This window comes from Artemia sp. Qi Xiang Cuo, chromosome 4, assembly GCF_049724085.1.
Source record: "Artemia sp. Qi Xiang Cuo chromosome 4, ASM4972408v1, whole genome shotgun sequence".
Lineage (NCBI taxonomy): Eukaryota > Metazoa > Arthropoda > Branchiopoda > Anostraca > Artemiidae > Artemia > Artemia sp. Qi Xiang Cuo.
Genome location: NC_142797.1, coordinates 13804200 through 13824679, shown reverse-complemented (window position 1 = coordinate 13824679; position 20480 = coordinate 13804200). Strand labels below are relative to the sequence as shown.

Sequence of the window (20480 nt, the reverse complement as noted above, 5' to 3'; positions counted from 1 at the left end):
CAACTCAACAGTTTGTGGTTTTGAAAATAAGGCCTTCGTTATTAAGGAATTTGTTGTTAATTTTGAATTGTGTACCGCGTAAATAATAAACAGAAAAAGAAAAAATATAAATATATATATATATATATATATATATATATATATATATATATATATATATATATATATATATATATATATATATATATATATATATATATATATATATATATATATATATATATATATATATATATATATATATATATATATATATATATATATATATATATATATATATATGCATTTATTTAAACCTCTGAGAAAAAAAAGTAAATGACTAAATTGCATTTTTGTTTGGGGAATTGACGGATAAGTTAATTTAGTTAATTATGCTATTGTAGCAAAAGGATTCCAATATTATTAGGGAACCACAAATTCATAAGACGAGAAGTTTGATTCCAAATTAAGAGTGAACTGGTCAACTGAGTACAATGGTCACTGAATGAAACTACAAAATAGCAATTCATTAGAATTGATCTTTTCTTGCTTTCTTCTTTTGCCCTTAGCCCCAACGGAACAGATATAGTTAGTACTTAACTTAGAAAGACGGTGACGGATTTAGTTGTGATAGATGGTTTGGTTATGTTTTAGCTTGATGTTTGGGTTTTGTGTGATTCTTCCCTGGTTACTTAGTTTTTATTAACTTTTAAGCACCAATTAATATAACAATAATGTATGTAATAATTAATAGAAAAAATACATATCATTTAATAAGTAGACTATTTACCTCTAAATAATATTTGACCTTTTAAAACCTTTTAGTTATAAAAAAATGATAGTCGTTCGTTGTCCTTATTCTGTTCAATGGCCTTGAAGAAAAGAAATAAGAACCGTGTTGTAAAAAGGTTCTGCGTTCCTTACTGGCACGATAAGGCACGATTGTAGATGTGAGGAAAATAGAACCAGTACCGCAAATGATAAAATAGTATTAAATAATTAAAGGATAGTGAAGAGAAGCTACCTTCAGCTGATAATCTTCTGTCTATTAATAGTCTTACAATTTTCTTGCTCACTTAGTCATTCAATAGCGTTGCAGCCTAAAATTCAATTGATTTTCTATTGCTGTAAGCTAATGTTTTTAATTCTGTGTTTCTGTGTTTTCTTGTCTCATGATTTATCCTTGTAAAGGCCAGCGGAATTGAGTGGGACGACTATAATAGTTTTCTATAGTTATTCGAAGATATCAGCATAATAATATCTTTAAAAACTTTTACGCAAGCTTATATTACAAGGTCGGAGTACAGTTTCCTTATTTTTAATACACACACTTTCTTAGAAGGATTGAATTTAGATACGTTTGTTTGACAGAACATATCCTTTTATATAGCGTGACACTGACCATAGAAGTCTGTTGGGGTTATGGCTTTTGCTGAAGCTTCTTTTATGCATGTAGAATGTAAGTCTAATGTGTTCCTTGCTCTTTCTTAATTTTATTATGTTAAAATCCTAGTAAATGGGTATATATCCCATTCTTTAATATTATTATTAGATTATTTTAAGCAGGAACATATTAGTCTTAATATATTAGTTATAATGATTGCTTTTCTTTAAAAATAATGAATTTCAATTCTAGCAATTATATGAACAAAAATTGATCTTTGATTTGAATAATATTGTTGAGTCTTGATTTACCATGAAATAACCATAACTATTAACTAAACAGTCCTCTTCTTTAATAATAAAATCTTGGTTTTTCTTGTAATTATGTTGTCTTGTATATTTTATTACAATGTTAGGATTTTCTCAAGATATCTCTCACTTGGTTCATTTCTTCTATTCAAGCCTTAACTAGGGACAGTCAAGTCTCATGAATGAGATGCGGCATGGAGTCATCACCATGAGAGAGCCCCCCCCCCTCTTACACCACTGCCTCCTTGCCTCTTTTTATGATTCTTGATAATTGAACTCCAATCAATAGCTACTGCTTCCCTCTAATGATACCAAAAATTGTATAAAATTTGGGATACCAGGTGATCTGTCACCTTGTGCTCATCTTTTCAAACATTTTTATCTTTCTATAAGATCATGACTTTCTTGTCAATACGGAATGTTTTCATTTACAATATGATAAGTTTAAGGTGATTGAAAGCCAGTTCATTCTCATTGATAGCCCCTGCCTGCTGTACTAAACAACCGTAAAGTCGCCATGAAACTAGATTACATTAATTTGCTTAAAAAAATAAACTCCAAAAAAGACGAAATGGAACAGCTACTATGTGTAAAAAGCAACCAAAAATTACAGTCTCTTGTATTCCTTAAATGTTTTTTTTTCATAGATGTTTCTACAGCACCAAGGGGATAAAGGCCTGGTTTGCTGTATATACCTATTTTTATAATGAGACACCCTTGCTTGTTTAGCCTGGCTGCCTGCCAAGTGAAACGCTAAGATATTATGCTATATTGACCTAGCATAGTTTATTTGTCATCGGAAATAACCTTAGCTTAATTTAACAGGGTGACCCACAATCCCCCGCTGAAAATACCCCCCCCCCTTACCAGCTGGTTGCTTTCCAATAACTTTTGACTTAAAAGAAAGGACTAGAACTCTCAATTTTTGATCGATTGAGCATCCTCCGAAGTTTCTACGACCAAGAAGCGAAGGAAGTGATGAGGAAGGTACAGTCTCTCTCCTGTGCAGACTGAATTCTGCTCATTTTGGGGTTTAATGTTACTCTTTACTCTTATAATGAAAGCATTGACCAGAAATATTCCTAGAAATCGAAAGGGATTAAATATTAATTTCACATTTTTGATGTTTTTTGAAGTTCTTTCCCCCTCACGAAAAAATAAACCCCAAAACTAAATTCGTGGATACGGCCCTGGGAATTCATATCAATTTCTACTTTCACCCTCCCCTCATTTCTCCCTTAGAACTAATTCTGTATTTATCTCAAGGCTCACTGAGTCCCAAACTAGCCAAAAAAAGAAAGAAAATCAAGGTCTATACAAATTTCATTGTCTTAGGTAAATTGCCTGTCGTTTTATAATTCCAAACATTTGAATACAAGGGCTTTATACCCTACAATGGGGTTCTATAATTGTTTTGGAATTAGGGAGGGAGGGAGATGCCTCAAAGGGCGTATTTTAATATCAAAACATTCCAACTCTCAATGAGCCTTCAGATATATACAGAATTAGTTCTAAGAAGAGACAAGAAGAGGGTGGGGTCAGAAATTGATGTGTAAACCCCAGGGCCGTATTCAGGACTTTTGGTTGGGGGTTTATTTTCTCAGGGAGAGGGGGTAAAAAAAACATACCAGAAGTGTGAAATTGATGTTTAATCCATCTTGATTTCTGGGAATATTTCTGATCTACGCTGTTATTAAGAAAGTAAAGAGCAACATTAAACCTCAAAATGAGCAGAACTTATTCTGTATAGGGGGTGGGGGCTGTCCCTTCTTCATTCGCACCTCCGCCTCATGGTCGTAGAAACTTCGGAGGAGGCTTGTTAGATCAGAAACTAAGAGTTCTAGTCCTTTCTTCTAAGTCAAAAGTGATTGGAAACCAACCAGCTGCTAGGGGTGGGGGTATTTTCCAAGGAGGTATTTTTCAGGGGAGTGTATTTTCAACCGGGGAGTATTTTCCGGGAGGGGGGATATTTACCGTGGAGGTATTTTCCGGGGGGGGGGGGGGGTGTAAACGCCTAGACCCGTAGAAAGTGAAAGGGCGAAGGCGACCCCATTAATAGACATAAGAAAGGACAAATAAATCTAGCATTAACGGTTTGTGACATCCGATTTTCTTTGTTTTTATGACAACAAAACAGAGGTTATTTTTATGAATCATCTTGACAGACATTTATATCATGACTTTAAAAAACAAACAGTTCCAACAAGGTTGAACATGTAAAGATTCTAACTCCTGTTTTAACCAAATACATTGCCTCGTACTTGTAGAATACTGAAAAACTGAGTACAGTGGTTCAGTTGCAAGAGGGTTCAGCTACACGAGGGTTCAGTTACACGGGGGTTCAGTTGCAAGGTAGTTCAGTTGCACGGGGGCCCAGTTGCACGGGGGTTCATTTACTCCGAGGTTCAACTCAACAGGGTGGAGTTGCACGAGGGTTCAGTTAAATGGGGTTCAGTTACACAGTGGTTCAGTTGCACGGGGGTCCAGTTACAGATATTCAGGTGCTTGCGGTTCAGTTACATGATGTTTCAGTTGCAATGAAACCATGATTACCATTATATAGGAAAAACATTTCAATATGTTTCTCCCACTTTTGATAAACATAATTGAGCAAATCAATGAACTGCTGCAAAAACATAAACGTGTTCTATTTATGGTTACTTTTCATTCCTTCTCAACTTCTACTCAAAGGACAGAAAAAGGAGTATAATTTGCTATAAAGCGAGGGGGATTGGTTTTCTAGGATATGATAGTCAAAATAAACAATGAATAAAAAATGGAGGTTTTAGTGTATCCAGACGTAGTAGGGCCACACTACTAATAACACCAACGTTAACAGTGCATGGAAGATATGTTTTATTTATTTTAAAGATTGTATCCCTGATGCCTAATATTTTTCAGGAAAGTAGGAGAGATAGCAATAGTGAAGAATCAAATTCTAATGTTTTACCTTCCTTTAGATTATACAACTCATCCAAAGAAAAAACAAAGGAAATGTGAACCTGCACAAAGTTCTTCCACTCTGATTCAATACATTCATAAGTTCGTTGACTCATGGATGAGTCACCCACAATTCAAAGGATGGCTAAAAAAAGAACTTATATATTGGATCTGATCTCAAGATAGGAAAAAGAGGAAAATCAGAGCTTATAAAGTACTCCAACACAAAAAGCATATATAAACGTTGAAACAGGAGCGTTCACTTGGAATACTCTTGATCACTTTTTGTAATATGGATTCAATAACCAGACAAGGCTTCTTGAGGCGAGAATCTGCAGTTTTCTAGTTGAAAATGACTTGGTTATTTCTAAGGTCGAGCCTTTCGTAGCTTTTAAAAAAATTACCTTCAAAGGCAGTATTAAAAGTTCTACCAAGTTGACATGTATAAGATTCTGCAGACTGGGCAGACTTGGTGACTTTCAGTCAAAATTGCTTTGGAACGAATTTTGGAACAATGGGATGCTTTTGTGCCTACTGCAGACCTCTACTAGCTGATGATCCAACAAAGCTTAATGAGCTTGTATACACAAATCTGAGCCCAGTCATGAAGTGCATCTTTGAATTTGTTGCCTTTGCATTGGGATTGCTTACTGAATTCAATGTAGTTTTTCAAGCTGACAAACCGCTGTTTTATCACCTGAAACCTTTGACTGAATCTCTTATCAAGGAACTGCCTTTGAGCTTCACGAAAAAGACTATGTGAAGTCAAAAAATGTATTCTAACTTAATGTGAATGGCCTAAGTGTTTAACTTCCCCTCGAAAGTATTTATCTGGGTCCAACCGGGTAGGGCTCTCTCTTGACGTTAAATCAGATCTTGATGTGCCCCATGACCCAGTTGAAAAGATCCTTAGAGCTACACAATCTTTTTAAATCAAAGCGTGGTGCAGATCCAAACTCAATTTCCTTTTGATGATGACATTTACATATATGCAGAAATGGTTGACCCTGTATCAGCTTAGTCACTACGGCCTGGTTCTCTCCAACCCTTTGTTTCAAAGTATTTGAAAGTGTTATAGGATGGAAACAAAACCAAATAGGAGTGGAATAAGCAAAGTCTCATCAATGTTGAAAATATGAATGCGATTATCTATTGGCGTTTGTTTTTTTTTTTTAAAAGAAAAACTCTTCTGGAACCTAGCTATACAGAAATTTATGATTGGCAGTAATATTTGTGCTTTCTCTTCCTTTCTCCAACGTTGTCCTTGAAAGGTTTTTCAGTGCAGTGAAAATCATAAACACGGACAGACAGAACAAGCTTAAAACAGAAACCGTTACGTGGAATTCTTAAAACAAAATATGATATGAAGTGGGCCCAAGAAAGTGTCCCATGCACTCATGGAGACGAGCAGCTACTGTTGCACATGAAAAGAGTCGAGGCTTCAGCTACCATCGGAAAAAAGACAAAGGTGTTGGATCTGATTCTTACTAAAAATAGAATTATCAATATAACCTTATTCTGCGGTAATTAATGAATTTTTCAAATTGGTATGATAAGCACTGTAGCCTTATAACCCAAATTACCAAAAATAACCATATAAAATAATTATTTATTTATTTTGACCACCATATTCACTGACCTGCTCCACGCACCCAAATAATCACTCTGATTGTTCAGGCGTAACAGAAAATAGAATTGAAATCTATTTCTATTACTTAATCTATTTCGCCTTACTGCACCTTACTACACAAATGTGAACAATGCCTAAACATTTTTTTATATTTTACCTTTTCTGTATTACTCAAATTATATTTTAAGCAACTTTCTATCCTTAAGTTTCATATTTTCAGTCACCTTTTGATAGATCCATTGACAAAAAAGTTTTTTTTCAAACATGTTTATTAACATAAACACAACTCAATACAAAAAATAATACTTCAAAAAGTGACCGGTTGGATATCATTCATGCCAACTGATAATGCCAATTCAAATAAAAATGGGAGTGTTGCAAAAATAATAACAGAGAAGGAAAAAATAATGGCAAAGAGAAACAAACAAATAAAATGTCTTCATTTGGTCCAGAATGTGAAATCTGGTAACAGAATCCATGAACAGAAACCAAACTTAAGTCGATAAATACAAAGCATTGCTTTAAAAACCAAAACAAGATATTTTGGTACAACTAAAAGATCTCGAGTTGCAAAATACGTCATTTTGAACAAATGCTATTGAAAGTCAGCATTACGAGGCTTTAATAGTGATTTGGAAAGAATTCAGAAAATGGAGAAACTTTAAGGATTTTGGTATTGAAAATAGGGATTTCTAGAGATTTTCCACCAGCCTTTTAGGGATTTAAAAGACAATGAAGTGGAACACTGCTGGATACTGTCAATTTTTAGAAGGCAAAATTATCTGATCAGAGGCTGTTTGCGGTTTGTAAAAACATTGAAGAAATCTGTGTAAGCATCAATAATCTGTGATTCCATTATGTCAAACAGTATATTTTGAATAGATTCTAAATTCTACAAGCTTCTATTGGGTACCATAGGCTCCATATAGAAAGGGAGTGGGAATTTCATCCCCCTCCCCCTATTTTTTGAACAATATTTTTTTTTTTTTTTTTCAATGAATATATCGAACATTGAAAAAAAAACGCCATTGTTCAGTACACAAATGGTTTTAACCATCAATAATATCAAATAATATAAATTAGATATTGAATAATATAAATAATAATGTCAAATAATAAATAACATCAAATCATATAAATTAGATTCTAAGCAAGAAAATTATATAGCTTACGACAGTGATGATCCATTCGAAGTACACATCTATTACAAACTGAACAATGATGTGTACGTGGGGGCTTGGGCCTGTAGCACTTTCTACATTTTTTGTATTCTATTGGAAAAATAACACCAGTCTGAAAGAGAAAGAGGTCTACTAAAAAAGAAAAAAGAAAGTCATTTTAGGCCATTCCTAAAACTAATTTTTTTATTTTCCTATATTAAGAAAATAATCGATGTTTTAGTTTCACAAAGGGTTGATTTCTAAAGGATCAATAATTATTGAAACAGACAAGAAAAGCTGTATACTCTAAAAATGTACTTATATATTTTTTGGGGCATAATCTGACAACTTGTGTGTAAACTTTTTTTTTCAAATTAACCGGAAATCCTGCTCTCTATATGTGGGATGTACCTAAAACAGGGAGGGAATTTTCAGAATAAACAGTCATTTCGCTCCCCTATATTATTGTTAAAATATAAAATACCAAATGTATGTCTATCGAAGTATAACAAACAAGAGGCATTCCAAATTCAAATGATATTTAAAATTACGTTGAAGCCTGAAATGGTAACATAAAAAAGCACAAGGAAATCCTTATAAGGCAACTATACTGCCTTCTCCCCTGCTGCTGAGTCCAATATAAATATTGCTCTATAACTTATCTTCTATGCAAAGTATTTCAATTTACAGCATTATTCAGAAGATGTAGGCTATGGAGTTGTGGTGGGGGGAGGAGCGAATCGCCAGAATTTTTATTGGGGGGGGGCAAGGAAGGTCCATATCTGGATAGTCAAAAGGCATGGGATGTATAATATTTTTTCTCCCCATTATTGGGGAGGGGGGGGGGAACTGCCCCCACCTTGCCACCCCAAAACGCCGCCCCTGGGGGGATGGAGGGGGGGGGGGTGCAAGGGTGAGGCATTGAGGTATGGGGGTTGTATGATTTCCCATAAATTAAAAAAACACAACTCCATATGTTTGTTAATCATTTTTTCAAAGGTTTTATGACATTATGAAAAAAGAAAACTATAAAACTAAAACTTGTATAAAACAATAACTACCGATGTAACTAGGGGTCGCTTCAGACCGAGAGGGTTAGCTTCAGGACGTCACCAGCCTCCCCTAGAAAAATCTGAGCTCAAAGATGAAAAAGGTATAACTATGTAAAAATCAGCTTTCTAATAGTATTGAGATACTATGACCTCTGACCTCACAGGGAATTTTAAAAATAATTAATAAAAATAAATGGTTGGTCTCATGATAAGGTCTGAAATACGTGTATTTAGGAACAATTAGAGAGGAGGGAGATAACTATGCTGGAGGAAGATAATGCAATCAAAATACGAAAGCATAGTCAAACAAACAATTGTCTTTATATTTTTTGTTTGTTTTTAATTAGTGAAACAGCGGTAGGCTAAAGTAACCAGAGCCCCTCATATTGGTTAGGTATATATGGCTTATATAACTCCTTTTTGAAAAAGGCAACACTTTACCGAAGCTTAAATGCCATGTAGCTAGGACTAGGGAAGAAACCAATCCCTATTCTCAAAGATGAGGCCCGTTTCCCTGTCTTAAGACCCATTCCCATTCCTGCAGAGGCTTTTCCTGGTCGAGCCAAGGGCGGATCCAGGATTTTTTTAGGGGGAAGGGGGGGGGGCCCCCAAAATAGGTGGATCCGATAAAATTGCATTACAAGTTTAATTAACGCAAACTTGCGTTAATTAAGTAAATTACACTACTTTAGACTATGTTAGGGGAGCGCGCGTCCCACTCGTCCCCTGGATCCGCCACTGGGTCGAGTTCCCTTTCTCTTTTTCTAATATCTTAATTGTTGTGTCCAATAGTAGATTCTCAAAACGCAAGTTGTCTGTAGCTTTAATTTTCTTTTAAATCCAACTGAAATCCAGCTTTGGAATCTTTTGGCTACCTAACTGCAGAGACATAGTACAAGGGAAACAAATAATAGACATAATAAAAATTTTATACAATAAGGTGGTGAAGTGGAACCGAAATTTTAAACAAAAAAGAAAATAAATTTACCTGCAATTACATTAGAGTCACTCTTCAAAACATTGTATAATAGCATATAAAAATGAAAAACAAACAATCAAGGGAGGATCCAGGATTTTATAAGGGGGGGCAAAATAGGTCGATCCAATAAACTTGCGTTAGGAGCAAGTTAAATTAACGCAGACTTGCGTTAATTAAGTAAATTACACTACTTTAGACTACGTTAGGGGGCCGCCTCCCTTGCCCCTCCCCTGGATCCGCCGCTGCAAACAATAATTTAATGTATTTTACTAATCTTTATTTCAAATCTCATAAAAAAGGGCTGCTTTCAAATAGCTGCCATTAAATATTGCTTGTATAATATTCTTTGCAGTTTAAAACCGGTTTCCGGCTTTCCTCTTGTTATCAAACCCAAAGCACATCAGCATTGGGCTCTGGCATGCCAATAACCCAACTGCTATAAACTCCGTCCTTATTTATAATTAAATAGAAAAAAGCTTTTTTTTTCCTGAAGGTAAGGAGCGACATTAAAACTTAAAATGAACCGAAATTATTCCGTATATGAAAGGGGCTGTCCCCTCCTCAACGAACCACTCTTTACGCTAAAGATTGCCTCTTTGTCACCAACTCTAGTTTTTAAAGTAATAAAAAACTTTAGCGTAAATAGTGGGGTGTTGAGGAGGAGAACCCTTTCATATACGGAATAATTTTGGTTCATTTAAGTTTTAATGTCTCTCCTTACTTTTAGTTAAAAAAACTTTTTTATTAATTTAATTTCTGAACGTTTTTCAACTAATGCAGGTCCAAATTGGCTCGCTGTACACGAACAATTCAAACGGAATTTGCATATTAATTTTGGCAAAGTTTACCCCCGTGTAAAATTTCCTCTGGAAATTTCGCCTCCAGAAACTACCCTCCCAAATCCCAATGTGAAAATCTTATCGCTAAAACAAAAATCATTTATTATGTGTATGAGGGGACTTTCTCATCATATAACTCCAGGAAATCTTGCTCCTCCCTCCATGGAAAATTCCTTCCCCTCACGGAAAATACCTCCATGTAAAGTTCATCCCGCATAAAATTACCCCCAGACAGTTCCATTCAAGCTGAAAAGTATCAATGGAAAATTTCTTGCGGATGATTCCGGCTGAAATTTTTTTCTTATTCCACTTTCATGTGAAAAAGACTTTAATTTCTGATTGTTTTTAAAATCATTCCGGAAATCCCTCCGTGGAAAATTCCTCTCATAAATACTCCCCACCCCCTCGTAGAAAGGTGCTCTCGCAGAAAATTCTCTCTGGAGAATTTATCATGTGGAAAACTCCCCCATGGGAAAATTCCCCCCACCTACGGAAAGATACTCTAGAAACTTCCAACCCAGTAAATATTGCCCCGGACAATTCCCCTTAATATTTCCAAATGTAAAATTGAGTTGGCAAACAGAAAGTAAGACAAATAAAAAGAATTTTGTATTAGAATCTTAACAAATTCTCCCAGTGTAAAATTTCCCTTGGAAAGTTCACCCCCCGGAAACTTCCCTCCCCATGGAAAATCCCCCAGCAGAAAATTGTCTCCCCTCCCAGGAAAATGTCTGTATACTTCCCAATAAGAAATACTATATATAAACAATGGGCAAATTTCGAGTTACAAACCTTTCCCCAGGGACTGTTGGGGGTTATGTTATCCTCAAAGACATAGTTACTGGGCTTTTCAAATATGCTGAACAAAATGGCTATCTCAAAATTTTGATCCGATAACTTTTAGTAAAAAAGGTGGATGGGAATGAGGCCAGTTGCCCTCCAATCATTTTGGTCAGTTAGAAAGGGACTAGTACTGTTTATTTCCGTTCGAATGAGCCCTTTCTCGATATTCTAGGACTATTTTTTTGATTGGATCACTCCTGGAAAAAAAAACAAAAAAAAACCATCCATGATCTTCCTTCTGGTAAAAAAAATACAAAATTCCACAATTTTGCAGATTGAAGCTTGAAATTTTAACAACAGGATACACTGAATCTGATGGTTTGATTTCCATTAAGGTTCTTTAACTTTTAGGGGTGCCCCCCCTTTTTTTTTGAAATTCAGGCAAACTTCCTCAGGCTCGTAGCTTTTGATGGGTAGCACTAAACTTAATGAATCTTATATATTTGGAATCAACATAATAAGCCGATTCTTTTAATAAGAATATTTTGATTCTTCTGACAAATTTTACTGATATCAATTTTTTTTACTGTTTCGGTTACTATTGAGCCGCATCGCTCTTTACTTAAGTTACCACGAACTTTTTTTTTTTTTTTTTTTTTTTTTTTTTAATAAAAACCACCTCCTCTCCTCTCAGTGAGGACAAATTTTTAATTCACAATACATCTAATTTTAACTTTAGACGTCCCCTACTCTATTTTTTATTAAATAGCAGCCGAACTGGACACACTTCGTCACCATCTGTTCTGAACTTTGGTCATCTGGGAATCATCCACCCTACGACAAAAACTACTGCGCATGTGCGTGAAGCGGGGCTATATTTTTTCCAGGGGGGTACTTCTGTTCAAGGGGGGTTACAAAAAACTTCATAAAACGCTATTAAGTTTGTTTATATGCATGTTTGTTACTCCTGTACGAGTTACTGAGTTAAACAATTTTTTTTTTGGGGGGGGGGGTCAGACCGGGTATACTCCTCCCTCCCTTTTGGATACGGCTATGGCATGAAGTATGGCATTTCAGAAGTATTTTATTAGAAAGTCCACTGTTGGTATCAAAATTTATTTATTACTAAAATCTATTAAAATTTATTTTCAACAAAACTACTATTATTTGGTCTCGTTTATTCCTAGAATATATCGATCCCGTTTCTAAGATGTAAGTCTACATCCTAACTTCATTTTACGAAACTTTCGACGAAAAATTTCAGTAAAATCCATCTCTTTCTTCTTCTTTTATTTCTGAGTTCGTATTCTTTTTCAATTTTACAATACCACGAATATTAATATATTATTAACACTTTAGTAATATACAATAATTTCTAGGACTTTGATAAAATATTTTAAACACAAACCATAACTATCCACAAAATTAAAATATTTTATCTCTCAAACGCTTTTTCTTTCCGAATTTTACCTGTATGTGCAAGACGCAAAACTGTTGTTTCAAAACTCCATGACGCTATTACGCTAATATCTCCATTACGCTAAACTGAACTATGAAGACTTAGGCTACGTGTGTTTTTTAGAAACCTTGATAAGGTTTACGTATATTTAATATTATATTAAATATATATATATATATATATATATATATATATATATATATATATATATATATATATATATATATATATATATATATATATATAATATATATATATATATATATATATATATATATATATATATATATATATATATATATAGTATAATATTAAATATTTATATTATATAAATATATAAATATTAAATAATATATAACATTATTAATATTAATAATATATAAATATATATAATATATAAATAAAAATATAAATAATATATAAATATATATAAAATAATATAATAATATATAAATATTAAATATTTTTATATATATATATATATATATATATATATATATATATATATATATATATATATATATATATATATATATATATATATATATATTTATATATATATATATATATATATATATATATATATATATATATATATATATTATAAATAATATTAATAATATAATGACTCTTATATATTTGGAATCAACATAATAAGCCGATTCTTTTAATAAGAATATTTTGATTCTTCTGACAAATTTTACTGATATCAATTTTTTTTACTGTTTCGGTTACTATTGAGCCGCATCGCTCTTTACTTAAGTTACCACGAACTTTTTTTTTTTTCTTTTTTTTTTTAATAAAAACCACCTCCTCTCCTCTCAGTGAGGACAAATTTTTAATTCACAATACATCTAATTTTAACTTTAGACGTCCCCTACTCTATTTTTTATTAAATAGCAGCCGAACTGGACACACTTCGTCACCATCTGTTCTGAACTTTGGTCATCTGGGAATCATCCACCCTACGACAAAAACTACTGCGCATGTGCGTGAAGCGGGGCTATATTTTTTCCAGGGGGGTACTTCTGTTCAAGGGGGGTTACAAAAAACTTCATAAAACGCTATTAAGTTTGTTTATATGCATGTTTGTTACTCCTGTACGAGTTACTGAGTTAAACAATTTTTTTTTGGGGGGAGGGGGGGGGTCATACCGGGTATACTCCTCCCTCCCTTTTGGATACGGCTATGGCATGAAGTATGGCATTTCAGAAGTATTTTATTAGAAAGTCCACTGTTGGTATCAAAATTTATTTATTACTAAAATCTATTAAAATTTATTTTCAACAAAACTACTATTATTTGGTCTCGTTTATTCCTAGAATATATCGATCCCGTTTCTAAGATGTAAGTCTACATCCTAACTTCGTTTTACGAAACTTTCGACGAAAAATTTCAGTAAAATCCATCTCTTTCTTCTTCTTTTATTTCTGAGTTCGTATTCTTTTTCAATTTTACAATACCACGAATATTAATATATTATTAACACTTTAGTAATATACAATAATTTCTAGGACTTTGATAAAATATTTTAAACACAAACCATAACTATCCACAAAATTAAAATATTTTATCTCTCAAACGCTTTTTCTTTCCGAATTTTACCTGTATGTGCAAGACGCAAAACTGTTGTTTCAAAACTCCATGACGCTATTACGCTAATATCTCCATTACGCTAAACTGAACTATGAAGACTTAGGCTACGTGTGTTTTTTAGAAACCTTGATAAGGTTTACGTATATTTAATATTATATTAAATATATATATATATATATATATATATATATATGTATACTATTAAATATTTATATTATATAAATATATAAATATTAAATAATATATAACATTATTAATATTAATAATATAATAATATATAAATATATATAAAATAATATAATAATATATAAATATTAAATATTTATATATATATATATATATATATATATATATATATATATATATATATATATATATATATATATATATATATATATATATATATATATATATATATATATATATATATATTATAAATAATATTTATAATATATTTTTTATAAGGTCCATATTCATAGAGGAGGGGGAATTCGTTAAAATCACCCCAAGTGTGCGTATTGATCCTGGCAGCACTACCACTCTCTGGATTTATTGGGGTTTCCCCGAATTTTCCTGAAAGTAAATTGTGTTCTCCAAAATCTATCCAAGAATTAACGCCTGTAAATATACAAACGCTACCACGAAATACAAACTGCTGATTTCTGCTAGCGTCAATTTTTGGTGAGATTTTGAAGGGCACAATATTCTTATGGGGAAACTTAGGGAGAACCCGGGAACCTTGGGGATAGTTGAAACATTCGAGCTAGGTGCAACTATTCTTCAGTATTAACTATAAGGCATTCCTCAAGGGATACATCCCTTAATAAATTAATAACAGATTCGACACCTCCAATGTATCCTGTTAACAATTATGTCTAACAATGATTGGTATCCTTATGTCGGGACCACCGCCAAGTTTTCATGCCAAGTTGCATGGATGCAGGTTTTACTCAGGTACCATTGGATGTCAACCGGTTTATACTCCGCCGAATTCAGCTAATCAAGTGGTTTATAAGCTTTATTTTTGCTGATTTTTAACCACGCTTTTTATTTTATTTTGGCAAAAACTGTATAACTGCACAAGGAAGTCTTTTTCTTTAGACATTGAACTTTCTAGTTCTTTTAAGAAATATATGGCAGCGTTCCACTGCCATGGCAGTTCTACTTCAATCGTATTTTGTATAACTCTAACTAATACCAAAGTATCCAATCTACATTTGATTTATCAATATTATACCAGTCCACATCAACCTCTCAGTAATAAATGTTGGTTCTTAGAACTCTTAAATTGCTCAAAAGCATAATTTTAGTGCAACACTTGGGGTAAGTTCCAGGTGGAAATTTTAATTTAGTTATTATTTAATTTAAATTTAATGAACTAACTATGAACCTGGAACTATTTACAACTAATACCTTAACACGCATTACAACGATTTTTAAAATATGAGTAACTTTAACGAGGAATTAGTAAAATATGAAAAATATATGTGTTAACACCTTAATATTCATAAATTCTCATAGATTTGGTCATTTGTTCCATTTTCCTACTTTGATGACGATTGTGCAGAATTTCATACAGTAAACATACAAGTTAACAGTATTCGCAAAAATATAATACGAAGTTAATTTTCGATCATTCCCGAGATTCGTCTGACCTGGACCAAAAAATTAAATTATTATTAAATATTACTAAAATTTCGTAGAAGCTCGAACACACTTTTTGTGAAAATTATTACTTACATTGTCTGGATGGCCGGGATCCGTCCTAACTGCCATTGTATAGTGAAATAGCACATTAATTAGTAGCCAATATCCTATACTGATAAGAATAATAGTAGCTAATGGACTTCTATTCCACCAGAAGGGTATTCCAATAACGTGTGCTATGGAAACTACGAAAAACAGCAGGATTGCTATTCCAGCAACTAATACCTACAAAGGAAAACAAAAATTTTAATCCAATGCTCAATTTTCGTAAGTGATTTTCAGTTCAAAAATCTGAAGTCGAAAGTGCTATTAAAATAACACAAAAAATAGCGTAAATTAACAAATAAATAAGAGCGGTGTTCCCACCCCTTAAGCCCCCTCCTCCTAAAAGACTAGTGCCATATCTGCCTTCACTAATTACAATGCTTCAGGCGACATGGTACCTCGAAGAATCGGCCTATCTCGTCCATTATAAACTTTTTTAGTTAGTGTGGCCAAACTTTTAGGGTTCTAGGCGTTTACCCCCCCCCTTGGAAAATACCCCCCCTCCCCGTGGAAAATAAGGCTTTCCAAATTTGAGAATTTTATTCGAGTTTTTTTTATTTCCGTAGGGGGAAGGAATTTTGGTACTTGTGTATTATGCGCCACTCACTCAAGTTTACGCTATGTAAAACTCGAGAACAAACCGGTTACTTCGTTAGTCCCTTTCAGCTTAGCTTGAGACAAGACAAAGTAAAGTGACAGAATAGATGGGAAATATATAATTTGGGATATATATTTTCATATAGGGGGGGGGGGGGTAAAGTATTTGGACAGTTTGAAGTCAGAAAACAATTCCTTCTAGGTATAGAGACTAAAAAAATTACAGAAGAATAGCGAAGTATCTGGAAATTTTGAAACCTAAAAAAAAAAAAAAAATCCCGGTAGGCTATAAAGTAAATGTAATGTTTCATTTATATTTTTTTTTTCCAATGACCGATTTTCCAAGTATTAAGTACTATTATTAGGTTAATGTAGTGTTTCATTTAAAGTACCAAGGACACCAAAATGAAAACATATTTAGCCCTCTTAATCTATTTTAGGTCTATTCATACCTGAAAATCCGGGTTTCCTACGAGTTCTTGTTTAGCTGCTAAAAGCATTTTTAGTTAGAATAAATTCGCAAAACAGTGTTGTCAATAATAAAACAATGATATACTGCAGAGCTGAAAAATATTAGCGGAAACTATTTCCTATGAATCCGACAGTGTTTTTCATTTGTCATAATTCAAATTTACAAAATCTGTTGATTGTTATATATATTAATGAAAATACATTTTGTGAAAAAATATGACCTCAAATTCAGAAAGTGACTATTCTGATGAGTCAGGAAATATTTTTGATGATGATCAAGCAATAGGTGGTAGGCAAGATACCATTTCAGGATACTTGTTCCAGCCTCTTGTGACACCCAGTGTAGCTTCTCTTGTTGTCCAAGATAATAGCACAATTCCAGAGGATCTGAGAAGTTCATTTGAAGATTCATCATCATGGTAAATAAAAAATGCTTCATTTCATGTAGATTAGCCTATGCCTAGCCTATAGAAATGTAGGTAACCAAGGCCTATTTCACAATTAGGCTCATTAGCTTACAAAGGAAAGGCTATAGTTTTGCAACACCTTTGCATTAGTTTTGTGCTATCACCCTTTATAAAGAAATCCTATAAAATTCTTTAGACTAGGCCACTTCAAAAGAGATAAATTTTCTGATTAGCCTAATTTAATATTAAGATGGTCTGGCCTAAAAAATAGACACGTATAGTCAGAATTCCATTGTGAATCCATATATAGCTAAATTGATCAAAAACCCCCCCCCTCCCTCCATAGTAGTGAAAAATATACCCTGAATTGTAAATCAACACCATATTTTTGGTACAGAGCCTAGACTGCAGTTGTTAACAAAATTTAGCTTTTCAGCACTACTCAATAATGAGTATTTTTCATGCTCTAGTATAATTAAATAATCACTTGACAGGGACTATTAAATTTGGAGCCCTGAAGGGGCTTGAAGGCTCAGAACAGCCCAAAAAAACCTAGTAACCCTATGCTCAAAAAAATACGTCTTTAAATACCTTGCTTGGGAGAAAAATAGGTTATTTGTAGCTGACTAATGATTGAAGCTGACTTAGGCTTTATATTTCCGTATTAGGGGGGGGGGGGGACAAAGTATAGGCTCATGGTATCAACTTTAAAGTCAATTAACTATAATAATTTATTTATTATTAAGTAACTAAGTAAGAGTCTTTTATTCAGGCTCCTCACTAAACAAAATATAACCCAGTTGTGCTGATGATTTGTATCTAGTAATTATGTTAGTGATTCCAATTCTCAAAATGTAAATGGGGCAAAAATAACCAGTTAGCCATGATAAACTAAAAAGTAGCAAAATAGAAATAAGAAGGTATTTTTCAAAGTCTAACTGAGGCAACTGCTCCCCCCCTCAGATAATTGGCACCCCAAAATTATGTGGTCTAATTCCGAATTAGAATAAACAGTGTACATTGGCAAGTACAAACAATACAATAATATATCTAATAGTATTGCCTTGTTTTATTAACATTTGTCATTCAGAGAAGCCATAGCTCTCTAAGTTTGTTCTTAATGTAATTCATGTTTTTGTTCCATTAAATTTTTTTTGGTACTGTTCTAATATTTGGGCAACATGCAAGAATGCAACTTGAGAAAAGCCAAGATCAGATAACATTACCATATAATTTCATATCTTACGCTCTATAAACAAGGGGTTTCTCACTCCAGAAACTATATTCAAGCTTTAGTTTTTTGGGGTTTAGGAGGAAAAAAGGTACCCAGGTTAGTTTAGGTTATGTATTTATTATGTGCTATGCTTTACCCCCCCCCCCCCCCATAATGTGCAAATACACAGCCAAAATTTGTTTCTAAGCTATTATATTTTTATCCTATTTTGTTTTATTTCACTAGCATTAACCAAACTTCACTTCTCGCATGATCCCCAGATATTAGAACAGTACCTTTTTTTTGTGTTGCTTTAGTATAACAGTGTGACATCCCTTTCACTAGTATATACCCATAATTTTTAGAAGGCCTATAGGATATATATTCTGAAAATTCAATCCATTATTATTATTGTTGCTGGTTTGCCTGTGAGTCCAGGCAATTTGATGTTCATATGTTAGTCCTAAAACTCAGCTGCCCTTGCCTGAGACTATAGACAGGCAGACCTTATGTCTCTTGTTCACCTGCAAATCCAGGCAACTTGTTGAGTCAACCAATTTTGAATGAACTTTGTGTTAGTGTAACTGTCTGAGCTTATAAACTGGGTTGCCTGTCTAAGACTTTAGGCGGGTGGACCCTATGGCACTTGTTTGCCCACTAGGTGAGACAACTTTTCAGTCAATCAATTTTCCATAAATTCTGTTTTAGTGTGACTGTCTGGGCTTATAAATTGGGTTGTCTGACTGAGGACTGCAAGTCCAGGTGACTTAGTGGTCATGTAAATCCTAAAATTTGGTCAAACTGACTTAGACTCTAGGCGGACAGGCCTTATTAGGAAAGTCTACTTGAATTACAATAGAGATGACTAAGATTTTTGGGTTAACTCATAACAGACAATGTCTACTGAACTTGCTGATGAAGAAGCATCCTAAGCCTAATTTTCCTGGCCACATGAATTCTCAGGTAGGTTGACTAAGTTTTAGGATTGACATATGACCACCAAGTTTCCTGAACTACAATTGGAACAAATGCTACAATTGGTTCTCTTGAAGAGACACTAGGCTGGAATAGGGGACGCAAAAAAGCTCTTATAGCTTTTACTTTTTGTTTTAGGTTTATTTCACCTAAACCTTAGGCTATTCAAAGCTTATTCCACAAATTTTATGTTTTTGGGGAGGTCAATGGAGTTTTTAAATTTAGTTACTCTTAGATTATTTTATTCTTTAATAAATTTAATCCTTTATTTAGACAGACCCAGCCTTACTAAAAGGAAATATACAGACAAAACTATGAGACCAACCACCAAATAGGGTAAATTCTAACAAAATCTTGAGTTATTTACAAGGGTGATCTCAGCCCTTTTCTATCCTCTAATCAATTTAATTTGATCACGTATCTTTTAATTAATCAGAAAGGATCCAAGGGTTACCTCGAACCATCCATAAGGCTCAAACCATTGATTCCAACTTTTACTGAAATTGAGTTACTAAATTTACACAAAAATAAGGCCTCCTTACAACTTGAAAAAGTCAGAAATATATGGAGTAATTGCTACTAGTAAATAAACCCCTACTAGTAATGGATTTTTAGATTTGTGAAAGAGTAGTTGTATTTTCTTTTTCTCTTTTTTTAGATGGATGAGGTACATTGCCTACATGCAATTTTTCAGGACTGTCTATAATTATCTTGGAGAAATTATCAGAGTTCCACTTCCATCCTGTGTTCACGTGAAGATTAGAGAGAGATTCCTTGAGTGAAGAGGCCTCTATACTGGGTTCCTTGATGCATAGAAGTTGTTTTCATAAAATTTTTCTTTAATTGATTTCTTTATGTTTATAAGTATTTCATTAATTGATGAGTGTTTTTTTATGCATAGAAGTCATTTTGTAAATGCCTCTTTACTTAATACAATTGATGTAACAACAAAATCT

General features: G+C 33.3%; 1 protein-coding gene across 4 annotated transcripts in view; it reads right to left on the bottom strand.

The window, feature by feature from the left end:
* The window catches only part of LOC148952795 (palmitoyltransferase ZDHHC16B-like), a 92799-nt gene that overhangs the window by 51555 nt on the left and 20764 nt on the right, over nucleotides 1-20480 (bottom strand). For all 4 annotated transcript variants that reach the window (XM_089088098.1, XM_089088099.1, XM_089088100.1 and 1 more), the window contains exons 2-3: nucleotides 15850-16041; nucleotides 7414-7534 (exon numbers count right to left, since the gene is read on the bottom strand). In XM_089088098.1, the coding sequence (XP_088944224.1) occupies nucleotides 7414-7534; nucleotides 15850-16041 (313 nt within the window). The remainder of the gene's footprint in view (nucleotides 1-7413; nucleotides 7535-15849; nucleotides 16042-20480) is intronic.